This window comes from Hylobates moloch, unplaced genomic scaffold, assembly GCF_009828535.3.
Source record: "Hylobates moloch isolate HMO894 unplaced genomic scaffold, HMol_V3 SCAFFOLD_6, whole genome shotgun sequence".
NCBI lineage: Eukaryota > Metazoa > Chordata > Mammalia > Primates > Hylobatidae > Hylobates > Hylobates moloch.
The window spans coordinates 37,614,878-37,635,249 of NW_026652281.1; the positions used below are offsets into that span (position 1 = coordinate 37,614,878).

The 20,372-nt window shown below is 34.6% G+C and overlaps 1 protein-coding gene across 2 annotated transcripts in view; it reads right to left on the reverse strand.

The window, feature by feature from the left end:
* Window positions 1–20,372, reverse strand: part of WDR36 (WD repeat domain 36) — a 36,537-nt gene extending 16,165 nt beyond the window's left edge. The window contains exons 1-15 of one of the 2 annotated variants that reach the window (XM_032156689.2): window positions 20,084–20,372; window positions 17,770–17,797; window positions 15,530–15,630; window positions 13,878–13,995; window positions 11,960–12,092; window positions 10,285–10,339; window positions 8,760–8,892; window positions 8,330–8,505; window positions 7,865–7,985; window positions 7,323–7,388; window positions 6,536–6,622; window positions 5,244–5,389; window positions 2,081–2,195; window positions 1,440–1,605; window positions 1,115–1,223 (exon numbers count right to left, since the gene is read on the reverse strand). In XM_032156689.2, the coding sequence (XP_032012580.2) occupies window positions 1,115–1,223; window positions 1,440–1,605; window positions 2,081–2,195; window positions 5,244–5,389; window positions 6,536–6,622; window positions 7,323–7,388; window positions 7,865–7,985; window positions 8,330–8,505; window positions 8,760–8,892; window positions 10,285–10,339; window positions 11,960–12,092; window positions 13,878–13,995; window positions 15,530–15,630; window positions 17,770–17,797; window positions 20,084–20,245 (1,716 nt within the window). In that variant the 5' untranslated portion in view covers window positions 20,246–20,372. The remainder of the gene's footprint in view (window positions 1–1,114; window positions 1,224–1,439; window positions 1,606–2,080; window positions 2,196–5,243; window positions 5,390–6,535; window positions 6,623–7,322; window positions 7,389–7,864; window positions 7,986–8,329; window positions 8,506–8,759; window positions 8,893–10,284; window positions 10,340–11,959; window positions 12,093–13,877; window positions 13,996–15,529; window positions 15,631–17,769; window positions 17,798–20,083) is intronic. The other variant, XM_058440628.1, reaches the window with a different exon arrangement.

A 20,372-nucleotide genomic window follows, 5' to 3' on the forward strand; every position in this document is an offset into this window, starting at 1 on the left:
TACAATGGCAACTCAAATCTCAAGTTACAGATAGATCAATTTACAGAAGGGTGGTACACATAGTAAAGGATGGGAAAGAATGATTCTGACAGGTAAAGTCATGTTATAAATGCTCACAGATTTAACTAACGGGAGTAACTTATTACTGAGCAGGGAAACTCAAGATATACAAGTTGAAAGTAAGGTTTGAAAAAGAAATAGGAAGAGCAACTTGACGCTGACAGATGTTTTCAAAAGTGCCATTTCAGCACAATTAACCCAATCCCACCCTCATTTCTACAGACGCTCTCAAAACAAATTCTGCTGATGTGTAATTTTGCCAACCTCCTATCTGCAGAACACAATGTCCTGACCACGTTTTTTTTCTTCAATTTTGAAGGAAAGGAGTAAATTCTGATTTTTGGTGTAAGAACTAGTAAACGTAGCTGTTGGGTTTGTCACTAAGTATTAAGATTTTATTTTTATTTTACTTTTTCTATTTTCAAGCAAATCAAGGTATCTGCAATTGATGAAAAATGATAATATATACTTAATATGGTCCTCAAGTGACAAATTTTAAAAGTTCTTTTTAATGAAATATGCTATTTAAACTAGTTTACTTCTTTCCATATCATATATCCCATTATAAGAACATAATAGTAAACTTAAGCACACTTTTATTAATTAAACCCTTTCAGAGTTAAGATATGTAAACTCTAGAAATAGCACTAAACTAAAATAAACCAGATACCAGATATTCCAGGCAAATGGTATTCTACTATTAATTCATTCCATACATAGTAAATCAGAAATGAGTTCTCCCAGCCTATTTTAATATTAAGTTAAGAATGACATATATACCAATGGATCATTCATTCTCTAAAGTATACTTTGGCCTTGTTTAGAGTTAATGAAAAAAAGACGAGCTCTAAAACTTATACTTTAATTTATGGCATCAACTCCCTGAAAAATATTAAACTTTTAATTCAAAATTTTCCTTTAAAATCTTTGAAAAATAGCCTGCAAATTAAAATTGATAACCACCTCACATAATGATTTTAAGGCTATTAAAGGATAACACACCCAAACAAAAGTAGAAATGAGTCAAGTTTTATCAGTTAAGAGTTTGTTTTACCATGTCATTTATTTGGCCTTGGTGTCCAGAAAACTCTCTGACAATCTTCCTAGTTTCTATGTCCAGAACACTAATGGAGAAGTCATCCAAGGCGAGTCCCAGAATGCCACTAGCAAGATAAATGCACCAATTTTAATAAACAAAAAACCCTTGTACTAAAGTCTCACCTCCACTTGAATTTTGTTAAATCAAGTACACTTTGGGGGAAATTAAGCCAAATGTTGTTCTTTATTAAATAGTCTGATTTTTCCCACTTGGTAAATTGTGACTTTATAACTTTTACCAAAAGAATCAAAGAGAAAATCCATTATCATTAAAAATTTACCTGTCCCTATGTAGCAACATGATATTTGGAGATGAATTGAGGCTCACAGAATGGATTAAAATTTTGTTTTTAAAGTTCCAGAATTTGAGTAATCCTTCACTACCAGTTGTAACTGTCAACTGGTTTAATCCATCCACTGCGACACCTCTAACAGATCCCTTGTGAGCTGTAAGGTATATGTCAAAAGAAAAAAAAAAATCAGAATTGGCAGTGTTTCTCTCTGAACAATACACACAGTGATTCCTCCATTCAAATATATAAGCTGCCACTTAAATATCCTTTAAAATCTTGAAATTAATCTGGATTTTAGGGGTGTAAGAAGATTCTTAATACTGTTCGAGTAAAAAAACAGAAATCAGACTGACACAACATAGGTTTGAAAAGTTTGTTAAGATTTTCTGCTTAAAGGAGAGAAGAAAAAAAAATTAATCTGTATAATATCCACGTAACTCTTTAGGTACTCATGACTTTTCTCTTTCAACATGGTCCTTATGATACAATTGCAGTATCTACCATATAGAGTTGATTATAACCCATCTTCAACTTTAGCAAAATGCCCAGCACTTAAAGATTATACATGCCAGCTTTCACTACTAGTCTTGTATCTATATTAACTAAAAACAAGGAAAAAGATTCTATACCTTGATCCTTGCCAAAACTTCCTCGATGTATGCCAGACTGCATGTTATATACATCTACAGTTCCTGATGAGAGGCCAATTACAGCAAAGTTTCCACAAGAAGTTATATCCACTGCCTTTAAGAAAAAAAACCCACAAATGACAAAGAAAATAACTAACATTTTTATTCCACTTTATGCTTTCCAAAGTATTTTTTATCTACTTGTTGCTTTTTATTTAACAAAAGCATGATAAATGAATTGCTTCATTAGTTTTTTTTAACATAAAGTAATTATTATTTGGGTGTATAAGAATATATGCTAGATTCTGTCTCCATTCTTTAAAAAGTATGAAGAATTATTTAAGAAAACAAAACATAAGGTTAACTCAATTTAAATGTACAAAGTCAATAGACCTATACATGGGACTAGCCTTCAATTTTTAATTTATTAACAAGGCTAAAGTCAAAACATTCCATTGCCTAATTTCTTTTTGTCTTGCCTTCTGTAACTGCTTCCACAGCTGACATAAAACCAAAAACATACCATTAGTTAGAATGGCCAAGCAAAAGCCCAAAATATTTTAATTATGACATATTAGGAAGGAAATATATAAGACCCTACAGAGAAAACATTTGGTTTATAAGCAGGTTCTATAATATAATCTCATTTTAATATTTAAAATATCAATATTATGTCAATATATTTTTTCTATATTGAAAACATGAGACTGGCTACATATTTGGTCATTGCTGGAGAAATAACTGATTGGCAGTGTGAGTCTGTCAGATGTCATCCACCCAAGAGATAATTGAATTTACATCTAAACAGATGACTTACATAAACCAAATAGAAAGTGTTTAATGGAGGTTTATTTAACTAAGCAAAGCAACATAAAGTTTGACATACCACTTTGTCTTTTTTTTTTTTTTTTTTTTTTTGAGCCGGAGTCTCGCTCTGTCACCCAGGTTGGAGTGCAGTGGCGCGATCTCGGCTCACTGCAAGCTCCGCCTCCCGGGTTTACGCCATTCTCCTGCCTCAGCCTCTCGGAGTAGCTGGGACTACAGGCGCCCACCACCACGCCCGGCTAATTTTTTGGATTTTTAGTAGAGACGGGGTTTCACCGTGGTCTCGATCTCCTGACCTCGTGATCTGCCCGCCTCGGCCTCCCAAAGTGCTGGGATTACAAGCGTGAGCCACCGCGCCCGGCACCACTTTGTCAAGACATATTTACAATGCATCACATAAATATGTTTTATTTACATACATACATTTTTCTAGATAAAGATTTCTTTAAAAAAATGTATTTTAGATAGGAAATTACTATGGTTAAAAGGCATTTTATCTTCCTAAATGAAACACAAACATTAAGCTCACCTATTTTGAAAAATTCATAAATGTTTATGCTATGTTGTATAGTTATACAATCAGGAAACTAAAGGCGCTAGTATGCTGTAACCTACAAGTAATACAGGTCCTACATTGTCCTGCTTTACATTTTTTTAGGGGAGTTATTGTTTTTAGTTGGCCTGCTCCTGGCAATCTCTTCTTCTAATTTATTCATTCTCATGTATTATCTAAGCCAAACAAAGCAAAAATAAATAAACCGTGAATGTTATCTTTGAGTAACAAATTGTACTTTAGTACACAGGCTCTCTATACGTATTTTTGCTTATTACTTATTGGTTAAAAGCTTTGCTCCAGATAGCTGAGACTGTCTGACAAATGACTCAACTCCAGCTAAATATCATAGTATACACACATACTAAATGTTCTATAAGTGATCCCTGTGGGTTATAAGAATATAGATTCTAGAATGAATTGCCTTAGGTTTAAATCCCAGCTCTGTCCCTTACTCGCTTCATTGATCTTAGGCATGTTGCTCATAAAGCCTGTTTTACTGTCCATAAAAAGCAGCTAACCAATGTACCATGCTGTAGGACTGTTGTAAGGAAAATATGAAATAATCCATGCCAGACGGAAAGCCTAGAACAAAGTAATAACACAGAAAATGTTACCTGTGATTATCATTACCAATACTATTACAACCATTATTCAAAACTATGCAGGTAAATGTCCCTAAGGGAGCATAAGACAGAATCTTTATGGTTTAGAAAATTATATAAAAGCTTAAGACTGGATTTTCATACTACGGAGAATAGACTATACAAACTTACAATGCAAGTTGTATAAAATAGGGTCAAATGTTGAGTTACACTTTTAATAAGCATTTTCAAAAGCAGAGGCATCTATTAAAAACTATTAGAACTAATAAACAAGTTCAGCAAGGTTGCAAGATATGGGATCAATAATGCAAAAATCAATTGCATTTTGATACACTCTCAATGAACAATCCAAAATAAAAAAAAAAAAAAACAAAAAAAACAAAAAAAAAAACCTCTACTTCAGTAACATTAAAAAGAATACTAGGAAAAATGTACCCAAATAAGTGTAAGACTTATATACAAACAACTACAGAATATTGTTGAAAAATTAAGGAAGATCTAAACAAACGGAAAAACACCCCATGTTCATAGATCAGAGACAACACTCAAACTGATCTATAAAATCAAAATGAATTCCCTATCAAAATCGTAGCTGCTTTTTTTTTTTTGCAGAAATTGATAAGTTCATTCTAAAATCCATATGGAAATGCAAGGGACCAGAAGAGCCAAAATAATCTTGAAAAAAGAACAAAAAACCTGGAGAAGTCACACTTCCTGATTTCAAAACTTACCACAAAGCTACCAAAATCAAGACAGTGTGGTGCTGGTATAAGAACAGACATACAGATCAATGGAAGAGAATTCAGAGGCCAGAAATAAACTCTTACATATATGGTCAAATGACTTTCAGCAGAGGAAACAAGATCTTTCAAAGGAGAAAGAATAGTCTTTTGAACAAATAGTGCTGGGACAACTGGATATCCACATGCAAAAAAATGAATGTGGACCCCTTTATCATACCATAAACAAAAATCAATTCAAAGAGAATAAACCTAAATATAAGGGCTAAAACTAGAAAACTCTTAGAAGTCACAGGAGCAAATCTTTGTGGGTTATGCAATGCTTTAAAATGTTAAACTACGTTTTTTCAATCAATATTATGATAAGAAACCTTGAGTATTACAAGATCTCCACAGCAAAGTTTTAAAGAGAAGATACTCTTATAAACAAGCTCACTTACTGTTGCAGTTATGTCATCTTTCTTCAACTCTTTTGGCTTGAGAAAGTAAGCGCCTATTGTAGATTTTTGATAATTCCAGGTTGAGCAAGATAGCTTACCTTGATGGCAAGCAATGATGCCATCCCAGTCACTTTCACGAGCTTCCTCTAAAACGTGATGAAAATCATAAATCAAATTACTTTTCATTCTGTTATTCATCTATTACTTATTAGGCATCTAATCTTTCAGACACTAGGGATACAATGGTAAAACAAACAGGTGGTATCTGATAGCAATATGCTTCCAATCTAACAAGAGGTTATTATTTTTTAATAGACAAATAAAAAGTGTGTATTTATGTGTTTATGGCATAGAACATAACGTTGTGATATGTACACATTGTGGAACGGCTAAATCAAGCTAATTGACATACCTAACAAGAGATTCTAATTAGAAGAAATTACAGTGAAGTATGACAGTGTCTTATGACCACTCAGAAGATTTGGGGAAAGTAAATGCCTCTCTGGATGGAGTGGTAGAACAAGTAGAAATTACCTGGGGGGATAACATGCACAAGAAAAAATGAACAAAATGGAGGACAGCAAGTAAGTGTAGTATCTTCTTGGGAGGGATAGGAGTAGGGCAAGGCAATCAAGACCACACCACAAAGGGTCTTGAAAGTCATGTTAAGGAGATGAGATTCCACTCTAAAGGTGTAAGAAGCCACTAAAAAATTTTAAGCAGACGAGTAATGTGATTCAAATGTTTTTAGAAACATGACTCAAGCTCTAAGAAAACAGAAAGGTGGTCATAATAATAACTTTCGAATAGAAATGGTGCCTCTACAGTAATTTCCCATGATAGATTCCACGCAATAAACCCATTACCTATATTTTTCTTAAAATCACTTCTTTGAAAGCAGCACAGGTCAAATGACATAGTACACTAAGACCTCAGGATTCTTAGATCTTAAATAGTCAGAGCTCTATGTTCTCATACTCTGCTGTTCCAGTTCTTTTTACATTAGTGACTTTCATTATACCAGGCATATGACAGAATAAAAAGGCTATAAAATCAAATATTATTAATACCTGTTATACAGAAGAGCAAAGCCTGATGTTAATAGATAAGAAGTTCACATTTAAAATAACTAATTTTTAGTCTTCAAACAAGACCAGCATGCACCTGGGGTTACCTTCTGAATGCTTATTAATATTTGTAAAAGCATTTATTAAAACAGAAAATGAAATAGCATACAGTAGGAAATAAATGACAAAGGAGAACTTCTCAAAACACAGTATGAAGTTACTTACCTGCTGCAAATTTTGTGATGGGTGGAAGTCTCACCGACATGGTATTCTGAAGTCCTTTACGTTTAACTCTCTTTTTATTTATTAATCCTGAGGTTGGGGGAAAGGGAAACATAGATAGCTATGAATCTTTCTTAATAAAAAATGTATATAAAAGAAAAGCTATCATTGTCTTGTAAGTATAAAGCTCAAGACATTCCCATTTAAGTCAGAAACAAAACAAAGATGTTATTACCACTGTTATTTTTTAATTCTAAGAAAAGTTATTTTAAATATTGTTAAAAATAATCTTCAAATTTATATACATGCATGAATAGTATAAGATAGTCACTTAAAATTAGTAATAATAAAACTGAGTAAGATTTTGTTGTTTAATAAACAAAATCTTTCAAAGGCTGGAAACCATGAAAAGGGAAAGAGAATAAATGATTGCTTTAAAGCAAAAATATTGGATGCTGCTTACTTTGATGCTTTCTCTCAGCTACCTTCCATTTTAAAAACTGTGCACTCTACAGATAGCTCATGTGAGGCCATGAACATCTTTTGAGTGGCAGCAGTATGTTTTTACCACCCAAGGTGTCTAACTTTTTTCAGTAACCTTATAGCAGAACCTCAAGCACTTCTACAGCAACTTTGATGCTAGGAATCTTACTACCTCTTCCATACATGTTTATCTAGTTCATCTAAGAAAAAAATAAAATGCATTGATGAAACTTCCTCCAGTTGTTTCATAGAATGCTGAAATGTTTCTTTCGTGACCAGCTTATTTTCTGTCTTGCAGAGGACCTACCATGTCCCAAGCTCTTATTGAATTTTTCATGTACTGTGGAAAACGACTGAAGAGTTCCATCTTGACCTGTTGATATACACAGAAAATCCCTAATCAAGCATCATTAAAACAAGAGACTATGTGAATCACAAATTTTATATATTCAATTTGAAAATCTTGAAGTTACAGTTTGGGACACTTTAAAGGGAAAACCAGATTGCAACTACTTCATTAAAATATTCAACTTTTTATAGAATGCCATTTAGTAAGAACAAAGGATAAAATGAAAATGGCGTACTAATAAGTTTCAACAGACTAACAGAATTTTTAGAATCTGACCATTCTGTCTCTGAGGATTAGTAAACAGAAGGACACATTAAGCATAGATAATAACATCTATAGTGCTTCTCAAGTAGACAAAAAGGACTCTTAGTTTTACCCAGACTTCTAAGTCACTCAAAGAGATACGTGAATCTAAATATGTGTAAATATCAAACCTAATACTGGGCACCCACATCTCAATATTTGCTGAAATAAACTAATAGTATGAAGCAGAAGCTCACTTGCACTTAGAATCTGCTGTCCATTCTGTCCATAATATCTGATATTGGTAAGAGGAGCACTATGACCCATTCTGAATCTCAAAAGTCGGCCTTCACCTGTAGGGCCATCAAATATCCATATCTGCCAAGAAATAAAAAAGTTAGTTCTTGTACAATGTTCCATCTGATCTGCAAGTGGTCAAATCACCCCCTACATAAATCAACCGGCATTGAGTAGTGCTTGCTAAGCCACTGACCCTGGAGCTACAAGGGAGGGAGTGGGTATTGGGGGAGAAATAAACTGTAATTCTTTCCCGCTTCACTGTAACCATGTCACCTGCTGTGCTTTTTGTTTCATCTACACCAATATCTCATTCCATATTCCTTTCATCTTCTAGGTTGAAAGCTGATACATTAAAGCAAGCTTGTAACAACCCAAAGCGTAAGTTAGATGAGCCAGGAAGATGTTAACAACAATCATAATACCCTGAGAGCATTGTCAGCGCCATTTGTGACAAGAAGTGGCTCTCTATGGAGAAATGTCAGTCCGGCAATTGCTGTAGAGTGTGCATTTCTCATTTGGTTGATTAATTTTTTGTCTTCTAGATCCCAGAGTCCAATATGGCCACATGGGCTTCCAGCTGCCATTACTGGATGACCATCTGTTATTAAAATAAAATACATTAAGAAAAATACTTCTAGATCCCCCAAAATAAACAAGAATACTTCTCTTTTCCCTTTTAATCCATAAAGTTAGAAAAAACCTATGTACCAATAATCTATTCATATTTCTTTGCCTTTTACTCCAGTATTCATTCACTTCTATTAGATTAAGCTACCAGAAGAGAAAAAAAAAAATGACTTTTAAAGTAATGAATTTTAAGTGTTCTTAACGCCTAAGTATGTTAAAACTTACCTGTGCGAAATGAAATTGAAGTAATGGGTCCCCAGTCTTGACGAAATTTCATTAATGTTTCATTAAATTTAATGTTGTGAATGATAACTTGACCTGACATAAGACCAACAGCAACAACATCCACGGCTGGTGCCTAAAAATTAAATTATTCAAACTTTTATTTTCTTAAGCAAAATAGCTTTAATAATCCTGATGATATGCATCATTTACTAGGTGTTATCAAAAGAAATAATGAAGTATCTTCTAAAAGATGGCAGAAAAACTCAGCAAGTATTACCATTCCAGCATACTTTTTTATTCAGCATAGAAGTATTCAAAAATGATTTTTCCAAATTACTTCCCAGCTTCAATTCTGTCAGTCAACATCCCATCCTCATTCCCAAAACCTAGCTGGTAAGATTTTGGAAAGAAAACAGCCACAACAGAAAAAGAAAGCTATGTATAAAATCACTACAGATCACTGGACTCGATGGAAACAGAAAAAGAAGACAACTCTTAGAAAACATAAAGGCTTGCGCTATGCGTGGCAACATGTAACCAATTACAAAGGAAGTGAAGAATTGTTTATCCAAGAAACTAGGAAAAACCTACAAAACATGTGAAAAGGCAAAAAAAGTTTTACAATTAGTCTGTTCCAGTTCTAATATTCTATGGTTATAATGGTCTATAATACAAGTCTTACATACAGGCTCTATTATGAATTTCTCTATTTTAGCAAAGATCAATGTCCAATATCATTACAGAATGGAATCAGGCTACAAGTTTTATTAATTTATCATCAAGTGTCTACTATGCATGAGACTCTGTGTAGAAATTAGAGATACTAAAACAAATATAATCCCTTGTTCTCAAGGGACCTAATCCTCTGATACTTATGGAGTCTTCTGCATAGGCAAAAGTGGAGCTAGGTTGATGGCAGCAAGAGAAGATAAGGAATACATATTAATTGGGCAAGTATAGACAATGGATACTGAAAAAGATAAGGGTATACTGGCTACATATGTGGCCAATATAAACACAAGATTCACTGTAGACATGAATTCATTTATTTATACATATTTTGCAGATTCATCAAACAAAAGCAGTTATTTCTTAAATAGTCCATCATTGAATCAAACATTAGGATTTTGGCTCCAATTATTTCAAACCATAAATCTCAACATCTTGACAAATTTCTCTACATGACTTACAATACCCCTTGCATTGCTGAACACTCATTTCCAGTCTACACAAGACAAAGGACTACATATACTTGCAAAATGATTAGTAACAAGGATCCAGAGCAACCACAGGTTTAAAGTCAAACTATAAGCACAAAGAACTCCAATAAGCATTATTGGCAAAGGCATTTTTACTTGTTTTAACTTAACATTTCCAAAACACTATTTCCTCAGGCTAACAATTTTAAAGGTAAACTAAGCTATACATTGTTTTGTCTTTACGTCTAAAATTATGATTGATTCCTGAAACTAAAGGATTTTCCTATTAACTTTGTTCCTCTTTTACTTAACATAAAAATACTTACCTGCTGAAGAGCTGTCACTCCAACTTTCCATCCTGGAAATGTATATAGAAGTTTGCTACAAGAAGAAAAATAGTTGAAAGCTGTGTTTTTTTTTTTTTTGGAGGAAAACAATATCAGCTACGCATTAAAAAGCGACATAATAATAGGTGATATTTATTAAGTTCTTACTCTTCCACACACTATTCTGATAATTAAGCTAATGTCACAAGGTTAGTAATATTGTCCAGACAAATTCTAGATCTCAAACTAACTACTATGCTATGCCACCTCATTAAGAAATTAAATGTCCTAAGTGGAAAAAAAATACATGAGTAAAAACCATGTTATATTACAGGCTACAGTAAAAAAAAATTTAGGACTGCAGTATCTTTATCGAAACATCATCATGAAAGGGAATAACTTATATTTTAATAACAATATTATTTGCATGTTATATGACTGTTATATGACAACAGTAATGCTGCTCTCAATTTCAGAAGCAAGCCATGAATGATAAATAATACATCCATGGAGCAAACAGAGGTATCTGAAATCATTACAATTATCATTAAAATATTAAATCATGTATTAAATTCTGTAAATGGGCAAAGACAGTATTTCAGTCACTATCCCTGAACCTAGCACAAAGTAGGCAGTCAATGGTATTTGTTAAATTGTAATGAAAACATTGATTTAAAACATTAAACCTTTAATAATCTTATTTTCCCTTTTGAATTTGTAAGGACTTTGGAAAAAAACAATTTGGATGGTCAAATATTTTTGTTTGCTTTTTAAAATGCTATACAAAGAAGTGTGAGCTGCCACCTTTTTCTACTGATAAATGTTTAAATAATGGATAGAAGTATTCAAAATCTTGTATCCAGCCCTCCAGCTACATCAATATTACAGATATTTGCATATCTATGGGAGATGATGGAAATACTTTTAACCCTAAAAATCATTTCTAAATGCTAGCACTAAATTATTGATTTGCCTTTCCATCTTTTACCTTCTTTGTGTATAGAAAATCTTCATGTATGGAAAATCAGAAGCTCCCTAGTAATAATCCCGTAATTATTATTTTCTGATGGATCTCATAGATCTTTATTAGAGCCTTCTCTATAGCAATTCTTTACAGTTATTAGGTCATTAGTACATACTTTTCAGCGAGCATTTATGAAGCTAACATGTGTCAGGATCACATGCCAGCTTTCACATATGTGATGCCACCAGCAACAACTCCAAAAGCAAACAAATAGTTATATCTCAGTATCTGTGGGGGATTGGTTCCAGGACTTCCCCAACCTCTCTGCTGATATCAAAATTCACAGATGCTCAAGTCCCTTACATAAAATGGTGTGGTATTTGCATATAACCTTCACACATTTATGCATATACTTTAAATAATCTCTAGCTTACTTATAAAACCTAATATAATGTAAATACTATGTAAATAGCTGTTATACTGTACTATTTTAAAATGTGATCTTTTATTGTTGTATTATTATTTATTTTTCCTTGAATATTTTTGATCCGAGGTTAAATGACTCCTCTGATACAAGGGACCAACTGTATTTACAGACAACCCTCCAAATAAATATACAAGGGCAGGGAGAAATGAGACTTGACTATGCATTAGGAAGTAGTAGATGAGGATAAGGTGACAACTATATTATTTTCTAACTAAAATACTTACTTGGATTTTACATTCCACAACTGCAGGCTTCCTTGTTCACTGCCCAGAAGTATTTTATTCAAGTAGGTACTTGGATGCAAAATTGCAGAAATTTTAAATACTGATTTATCAAAAGTCAACTGCAGGTATTCTTCTACAAAAGTGAAAGTTATCATTATTTTTTATAAAATGGTTGAAAATGTTTTATATAACCATATATTGATCAGTTAAATTAAGTCTATCATATCAAAGATTTATATGCTAAAATAAACCACAGACTTAGATACTAATCTATAAACATTCCTTGAGAAATAAAATAAATGAGGGGCAACTTGTAAATGTAATTTAATTTAGACTGTCAAAAATTTTCTACAACTTCTAATAAAAATACTATTAAAAGCTTCATTCACTTTTGAATTACTTTACAGAAAAGGATAATAAAGTTTAAAAAAAAAAGATCCTAAGGATTAGCATTAATGTTTCTGTAATTTGATCAACAGACAGGAGTGAATATTCCAGATGAAGTGCTTATACTTAGCTCTTTCAGGGAATGAAGAGCCAATTATCTGGAAAGTTTGATTGGCCACTCAAAAAATGTCAAAAATAAAAGGCGCACCTCAGTGAAATAAGAGGACTTTTCACACATTTCCACAAAAAAATCTCTAATAAAGGAGAAAAAAAAAATGTATAACTCTGTGGAGTGGGGGGTGGCACAGCCAGTGGTCACTTGCTCCAAGATAAAAAAATTCTCTGAAATCTTCGGTTACATTCAAAATTTTTATGTTTGAATTCTGCTTTTCACTTTACAGTTCCTCTATGATTAAAACAATGTTTCACTATATTTTCCAGTAAATTTGTGTATCAAAGAAGGTACATTTCATCTAATCTTCAGGTTCACATACTATCTGGCACACTGCTGTACAATCCCAGGTGTATGGGTACCACAGTTTAGGATGCATAGGTATAGGTGAAAATTATATAAACTTTACTTTGAATGCTATTTTAAGAGATCCTTGCCTTTATTCGTCAGTCACTACAAATGGCTCCCTGAAGATACTGGTTCAATGTGCTGCTATAACAGCAACAAAAAAGCTGGTCCATCAGCATCAAGAGAGTCTGCTGGAATGTAAGAACCAGATCCTGTAACCTAATAAAAGCCCTTTTAACTTCTATCTGCACAGGGAATACTTTTGGAATTCTGTTCCCTCCCTCTACTTGAGCAATAACAAAACAAGAAAAGGGTTACTAATCTGAAATAAGAAGCTGGAATAATTCCCAGAAATGCAATCTTCAGGATATTTACTAAAACAAACAAACTGTATTGAACAATGAAATAACCAAGAGGTAATATAAGCTAAAAATGTAACCAGATTAAAGAACTTAAAAGATTCAATTCACGATGAACCCAGTATTTTGTTGAGGAAAGGTGTAGATATTCTAGAGATAAATTCTTCATGGTTAAAGATACATAATCCCATAAACATAGCCACTATCTAAGCTATCACAGTTGACAGAAACTGACTCATATCCCTAGGAAATGGATGTATATTTTCCTTCAGATTACAAGATCAAGTTTACTATCCAGTCTCCTTTACTAAAAGGTGAAAATACAAACCAAGAATTACTCAGGTATGAAAATACATCAATATTCACTCCACAGGGAAAACAATATAACAAATCATTAAAGTTGGAAACTGCAATGGAAAATACATTAGCTGAGGTAAGCACATTAAACAGTTTATAAGTAGTTAACTTGCTAAAGTTATTTATCTCTTTCTTACTTAGAACTTTTTTTCTTATACATGTTAAAGATTTTTAGTTTTTTTAATTTCTTACTATTTACAGGCAAAATCTCTGCAATAGATGTTTACATAGATTTTAAATTTTAATTAAACACATACTACCCTAAGGTAAAGCAAATAAATGAGTTAACTCTTACCTTCTGAATATATGTGCCAAATAATAAGAATGCTGTCAGTATCAACAGAGATAATGTGGTCTCCAAAGGGTTGTAAGAGATGGATTTCTGCCTTATGACCCTTAAAGGTATGTACTATCTACAACATCAAAGTTTAAAAGAATTTCATATTATTACTCAGTCATCATGTCATATTATTCACATTATCCCAAAAACATGCTAATCCTGAGATGCTTCTGTTAAGAAATGTACCCCAACTTTTGATTATTCAAGGCTAAGATGAACACATAAATATTAAGGGACCAGGCATGTTCATCTGCTCCCTCAGCCAGTTCAACAATAAGGAAGTAAACTGTCCATTAAGAACAAAGAAATGAGACCTTTGAGGCTCAGCCTTCCATCTTGGGTTAGAGGAGGCATGCACACACACCTAGTTCCCTCACCCAATTCAATCAGTGCAACTACATATATCCTAGCAAGATGGTATATTCTAGAAGGTTGATCTCTACAGACTCCATCACCAACTGGCTTTCAGATGAGATGGGAAAGGGGGATATAGGGTCTTCTTCCCCATACCTTTCTGCTTTGACAGAGATCCTTACGGTAGCTGATCCCTCCATGTATAGCCCCTTCTCCCTGGTTTCAGTTCTCACTAGATTCCAGTAACACTGTTTCTTCTCCTTGGCCACTGGCCTTAGGGGTGGTAACAACTTCCTACAGCTGACAGTGCCTGATGCCTCCCCACCCCTATTTTGTTCCCCTAACCCTGACCACACCTGTGCATAAAGGTCCTTTATTAAAGTCTTCGCATCTGAACCACATATAGGATATACATATAGGATAAAGTCTCCTCATGTAAATCACATTTATCTCCCTGGGAAAACTATAAACAACAATATAAAAATGAACATTTTCCAATTCTAAAAATCTGAACACCTTCCATTAAAGAACTCTACAGATAAGTTACCTTCCTCTGCCACAGGTAGTGATGATGAAAGACTGTGGGAACCACCTCACTCCAAGTCCCTGACAAGTACAGTGATACTATCATTTGGCTATCTTTATATCCCCACTCCTACATTTCTTTTCATTCTAGACCATTAAGGCCAGGTCATTTCTCAAGCTAGTTGTTCTAGGACAAATTCAGAAACCAACTGGTAGATTTAGACCAGAAAAGATCTTTCCTTAGCAGTAGAGAAAACATAGAATCTAGCTTTCTCTAAATCGGGAACAAGCATCTGGTTTTTAGAAAAAGAGTTAGAAGTTAAGTTATACATAATAAATAACCAATCCACATAAAGTGGTGGTGCAAATATGAATTTTCCAGGGAAGTATTTTAAAACTACACTTAATAATACACATTACGTCCTATCTCAATATACAAAATAGAAAACTCCTGAGATGGGAACTGACTGGGCATAAAAAATTTTGAAGAAGGTCCCCAAGTAATTCTGATATTCATCTCTGGCAAAGAAACTGAAGTAAAGCACCAGTTTTAAGTAAGCCTTTTCTGAAAATTTATCTTCCTCCAGAAAACTGAATATACATTAGAAAAAAAAAGAATACTGTATAGTTCCAGAGTGTGCTGGGTAAAGAATGACAAAATTAAAGTTCCCTCCACTATCATGGCAAACAACTACTGACTGACAAACAAGTAGTTTAGCGATACCAACCTCTTTATTACGGGCAAATGCAGAGAAAACATTTCCATAAGCAGCGAAGACTAATCTGCCATCAGCTGCCATACAGCAGATATCCTGTGGAACAGAATTACCTAGCAGAAAATACAAAATGAAAGAAACAGGGATTTTTAAGATGTTAAAGAGAAACCTCAAGTATACATATAACATTTTTCATGGCTATAATTTAAAAATATATATAAATAAAGATCAAAGTTGAGAATCAGAGTATAAAATTTTAACTAAAATATTTTAGATATCTAATAGTAACTATCAAACTAAGGATAGGAAATCACCTTGTCCTTCCCTAAGAGAATGTCTAGGATTTGCAGAAATAAAAACATAATCCTAGAGAAATGAAAAGAAGCTTTTTGAGGTTATTTGGAAAAAACTGTCATTTGAAACACAAAGCTCTGACAGTCATCCAGTCTTCATGTGAACATCTTTTTTTTTTTCTTTTTTTTGAGAGATGGAGTCTTGCTGTGTCACCCAGGCTGGAGTGCAGTGATGCAATCCTGGCACACTGCAACATCCGCCTCCCAGGTTCAACTGATTCTCCTGCCTCAGCCTTCCAAGTAGCTGGGATTATAGGAGTGCACCACCACACCCAGCTAATTTTTGTATTTTTAGAAGAGACGGGGTTTCGCCATGTTAGACAGGCTGGTCTTGAACTCCTGACCTCAGGTGATATGCCCACCTCGGCCTTCCAAAGTGCTGGGATTACAGGCGTGAGCCACCACGCCTGACCCATGTGAGTATCTTCTGGAATATCAAGTTCACTAATAACTCCAGAAAAATTTTAAAAGTAACTCAAAATCTAAATCTCTAACTCTACCCTTTGGACCAATCCAAAAATATTACATATGGTATTCTATATGTCTATTCCTAAAACATTTAAAGACAATATTGTTTCTACAGTCTTCTCCAAGGGAAATATGCCTATCAATCTTTAGCATTTCTCATGTGACATATGATTCTTCTCTCAGTATCCTGGTCACACTGACCTTTTCATTTTCTCTTTTGGGGCAGGAGGGTTAGTAGACACAGGATTGTTGTACTTTAGACGCTGCAAATTCCATATTAGGATTTGTTTGCATAATCCTGTTTTCTAAGTTTATCATTCGCTTTTGTATTCAACTCAAGTTCCAATGCCTTTCTTCTGCCTTCTAATCCATTATTAAAATATAAGGTTAATAGACATACACATTACAGTCCTTGTAGGTCTTCTGTTTCTCTCACAAGAACCATATTTGATGGTAAAACAAGTACCTCTCAGCCCTGAGAAATGTTTTATTCTATTAGATAGTTTAAAAAAAAAAAAACAACCCTTCCATTGGAAAGAAATACCAAAACGTGAGAAAAGGGAAAACTTTTCCTTACAGTAGAACGAATGATGGCAAAAGAAAATCACTATAGGCTGACTATGCTTTATCTGAAATGCTTGAGACCAGAAGTGTTTCAGATTTCAGATTTTTTTTGGATTTTGGACTATTTGCATAACCAGGTGAATGCTCCTAATCTGAAAATCTGAAATCGGAAATGTTCCAGCGAATATTTCCCTGTTAACATCATGTTGGCTCTCAAAAAGTTTCAGACTTTGGAGCATTTTGGATTTCAAATTTTTGGATTAAGGATAATCAGCATGCATTTGGCAACCATCATACTAATAACTGATTCAGGCAAGTATCATCATAAAATACTAAAAGCAGCAGGTAATAACTTTGAAGAGTACTAAGGTATTTACATAGTCCCAGTGCATACTACCAAAAGATACTTATTTATTACAAATGACAAAACACTAACTTAAAAATAGAGCCTCCTAACCAATCACTACCAGGAACAGAACCAACTAACAGCATGTGCCTTCTCATACAATTCACTGTGATTCCTCCCAAGGAGTACAACCTGAATCTAATCCTGAAGAAACGTCAAAAAAAACTCAAACTGAAGGACATTCTAAATGAGCCTGTACTCTTCAAAAATGTCAATGTGTCAATGTCATGAAGCACAAAGAAAGTCTAAAGAACAGTTCCAGATTAAAGAAAATAAAGACACATAACAACTGAAAGCAAAACATCATTCTATCCTGGCACTCTTTTTTGTTGCTGATAATGTAAGTTTATAAGACATAAATGTTACACTGGCTTCCTTATATGCTCTGTAAGTCTCAAATTCATGTCAAAATTAAAAAAAAGTTTGGATGTGCATAAATTCAGAATAAAGTCCATACTTACTTACTGCAACCAGGCTAAGTTTCTGAACCTGTTTAAAAAAGAAAAAAGGTTAAATTTTCATTAACAAACATAATCACAATAACCTAACACCTGAAGATTAAGATATAACCTCGTACGTATATTCGCTACGCTGTCCTTCATAAGAAAGACACTTACTGACACTAATTTTCATTATTAGGAAAGTTTATATTTTCAACTATATTTCACCAGGAGTGGTGATGGAAGGGGTAGGCAAATGTTTTCTATAATGGGGCAAATATTAAATATTTTAGGCTTTGAAGGCAATGCACGTGGTCTCTGTTGCAACTACTCACTTCTCCCACCGTAGCATGAAAACAGCCATATGTAATACATAAATAATGTGCGTGGGTATATTAAGCTTTTATCTATAGATACTGAAATTAGATTTTCACATAGTTTTCATGTCATGAAATATCCTTCTCCCTACCCCTAGCCTGCCCCCACAAACATTTAAACATGTCAAAATCATTCGTAACTCCTGGGTCATACAAAAACAAGCAGTGGGCTAGACTGGCTTACAGACTGTAATTTGCTGACTCCAATCATGGCTACTGATCCAGCAGTACGACCCTGGAAAAATAAGCTCCCTGTGCCTCAAATTCTTCATCTGTAAAACAGATATTTATTTACTTTATGGGACTGTTATGAGGATTCAATGAGTAAATTTGTGTAAAACAGAATGGGGCCAGTCATATAGTAATTGCTCAATACATGATAGCTACTACCATCACTACCACCACCTATTCACAACTTGTCTAGTTTCCCCTGCAGAAGAAACTAATCTGTAGGACTGTGGGAAGTCTGACTGGGAACAGCATATATAGCCATAGCCATGGGATAGAGCACTTGTAGACCCAATTAGTGACTTAGGTTCACTAGCTCCATTTTTTATTTCTTTTTACTCCCAAGTATTTTCAGTTTTAGAGGTCACAGCCCAATGCATTGGTTAATCTGAGCAGTGTACAGTCTGGGTAAAGAACATTTACATGCCATGATGTTACGAATGTATCATCAGTGTTAGAACTAGAGGAGACCTTAAAAGCCATCTTTATTATGACTAAACGTCAACACACAGTAAGTAAATTGTTAACTTTATAAAATGTGCAAATATGTTACTCTCCTCACCACAGGGTTTCTTTGGAAGTAGAATATAGGGAAAAACACCTGTGTCTGTGTGTAACGCAGTGTCAGGAAAGACACTATACCAAAGACAAGATTTCAAGAGTTGTTTCAGTAATAAACTTAGAAAAATTACATTTCAAGGAAGAAAACATTAACCAGCAAAAGCAAAAGTTAGCAAGCAAGGAACAAGTGCAGAGAATGGTAACACTAAATACTTTCACATGATTAATGATATGGTTCTAACCCACCCTGTCTCCATTACCAACTCAGACTCTCAGAAACCCAACTGCTCTTCACCTCAGCTCTGTCCTCACTTTCCTTTTCCACTAACTCAACTAGTTCCTAACTCCCAGCTCTTTTTGCTAATAAGTCACTCGATATTCACAATCCTCCAAGAGAGACAACTCTACGTGTTTTCCAGAAAAGAAAGTACTTAATTAACACTATTATCATCCTCCTCATCAAGGTTCCTGTTCTCACAGAGGTTGCATTCTTTTGGAGAAGGCAAAAGAAAAAAAGAACGAGACACTATTACAATGACTGATGAGCTGTTATAGGAGAAAAAATCATCACTAACAAGTGATTTATCTGAAATTTACTTTAATAGTTTATATAAAGGTGCTACGGTATAATACCTGTCTTGCAAAGAAACGGCTGCAAGGCTTACAGTGACAGTGCCAGACACTTTGCGTTAGTTGAAAATAACTGATTGCTATCAGATATTTTCCCTAACGGTAATTAATCTCACCATCGCCGGTTCTCCCAATGTATTCTACCTAGAGTGAATTTCTAACCCAGCTCGTGTCACCAATAACGTAATAGCGTGCATGTTTTTCTCACTCATTAAGAATGCAAGAGGTAGAGGTTTGTCTTAATTATCTTTCCACCTTCAAGGGAAGGTCAATAAATATTCACTGAATATTACTGCCATACAACTGAGATGTTCTCTAGCATTTTCCCCTTGGCCAGGCTGCCTCTGAAACACGCCCCAGGAGGACTGCAAGTGCTAAATCAGCACGTGGACGTGACCGGATGGCGAAATATTAATAGGACAGGGAGGGGTTAAAGAAGGGAAGCCCGTGGTAGATGGGGAGAACCGGACTGCTCCAGGAGAGAGTTAGGGGCCAAGGAGGGTGGTTTTTCTGGGAAGCCAACAAAAGAAGTCACTCACGTCATAGGTGTGGAAACTCTTGCCCACGCAGGTTGTTACATAAAACCGGCGCTTGAGCGCGCTGAACCGCACCACGTGTGGAATGTCATTGCTGAAAAGTCCCAAGGCCCGGAACCCCGCAAAAAGCGCGCTGGCCGTGCGCCTTTCTGAGGCCCGTTCCATTGCCGCCGCGATCCCGGCTCCTCTCAGCTCTGGTCCTGAAGGAAAACACGTACCCAGTCCCTTCAGCGTGTCTAGTGGAACAGTCCTCTGCCAGAGCCGCAGACACAAGACCGCTTCCGGCGCCCGC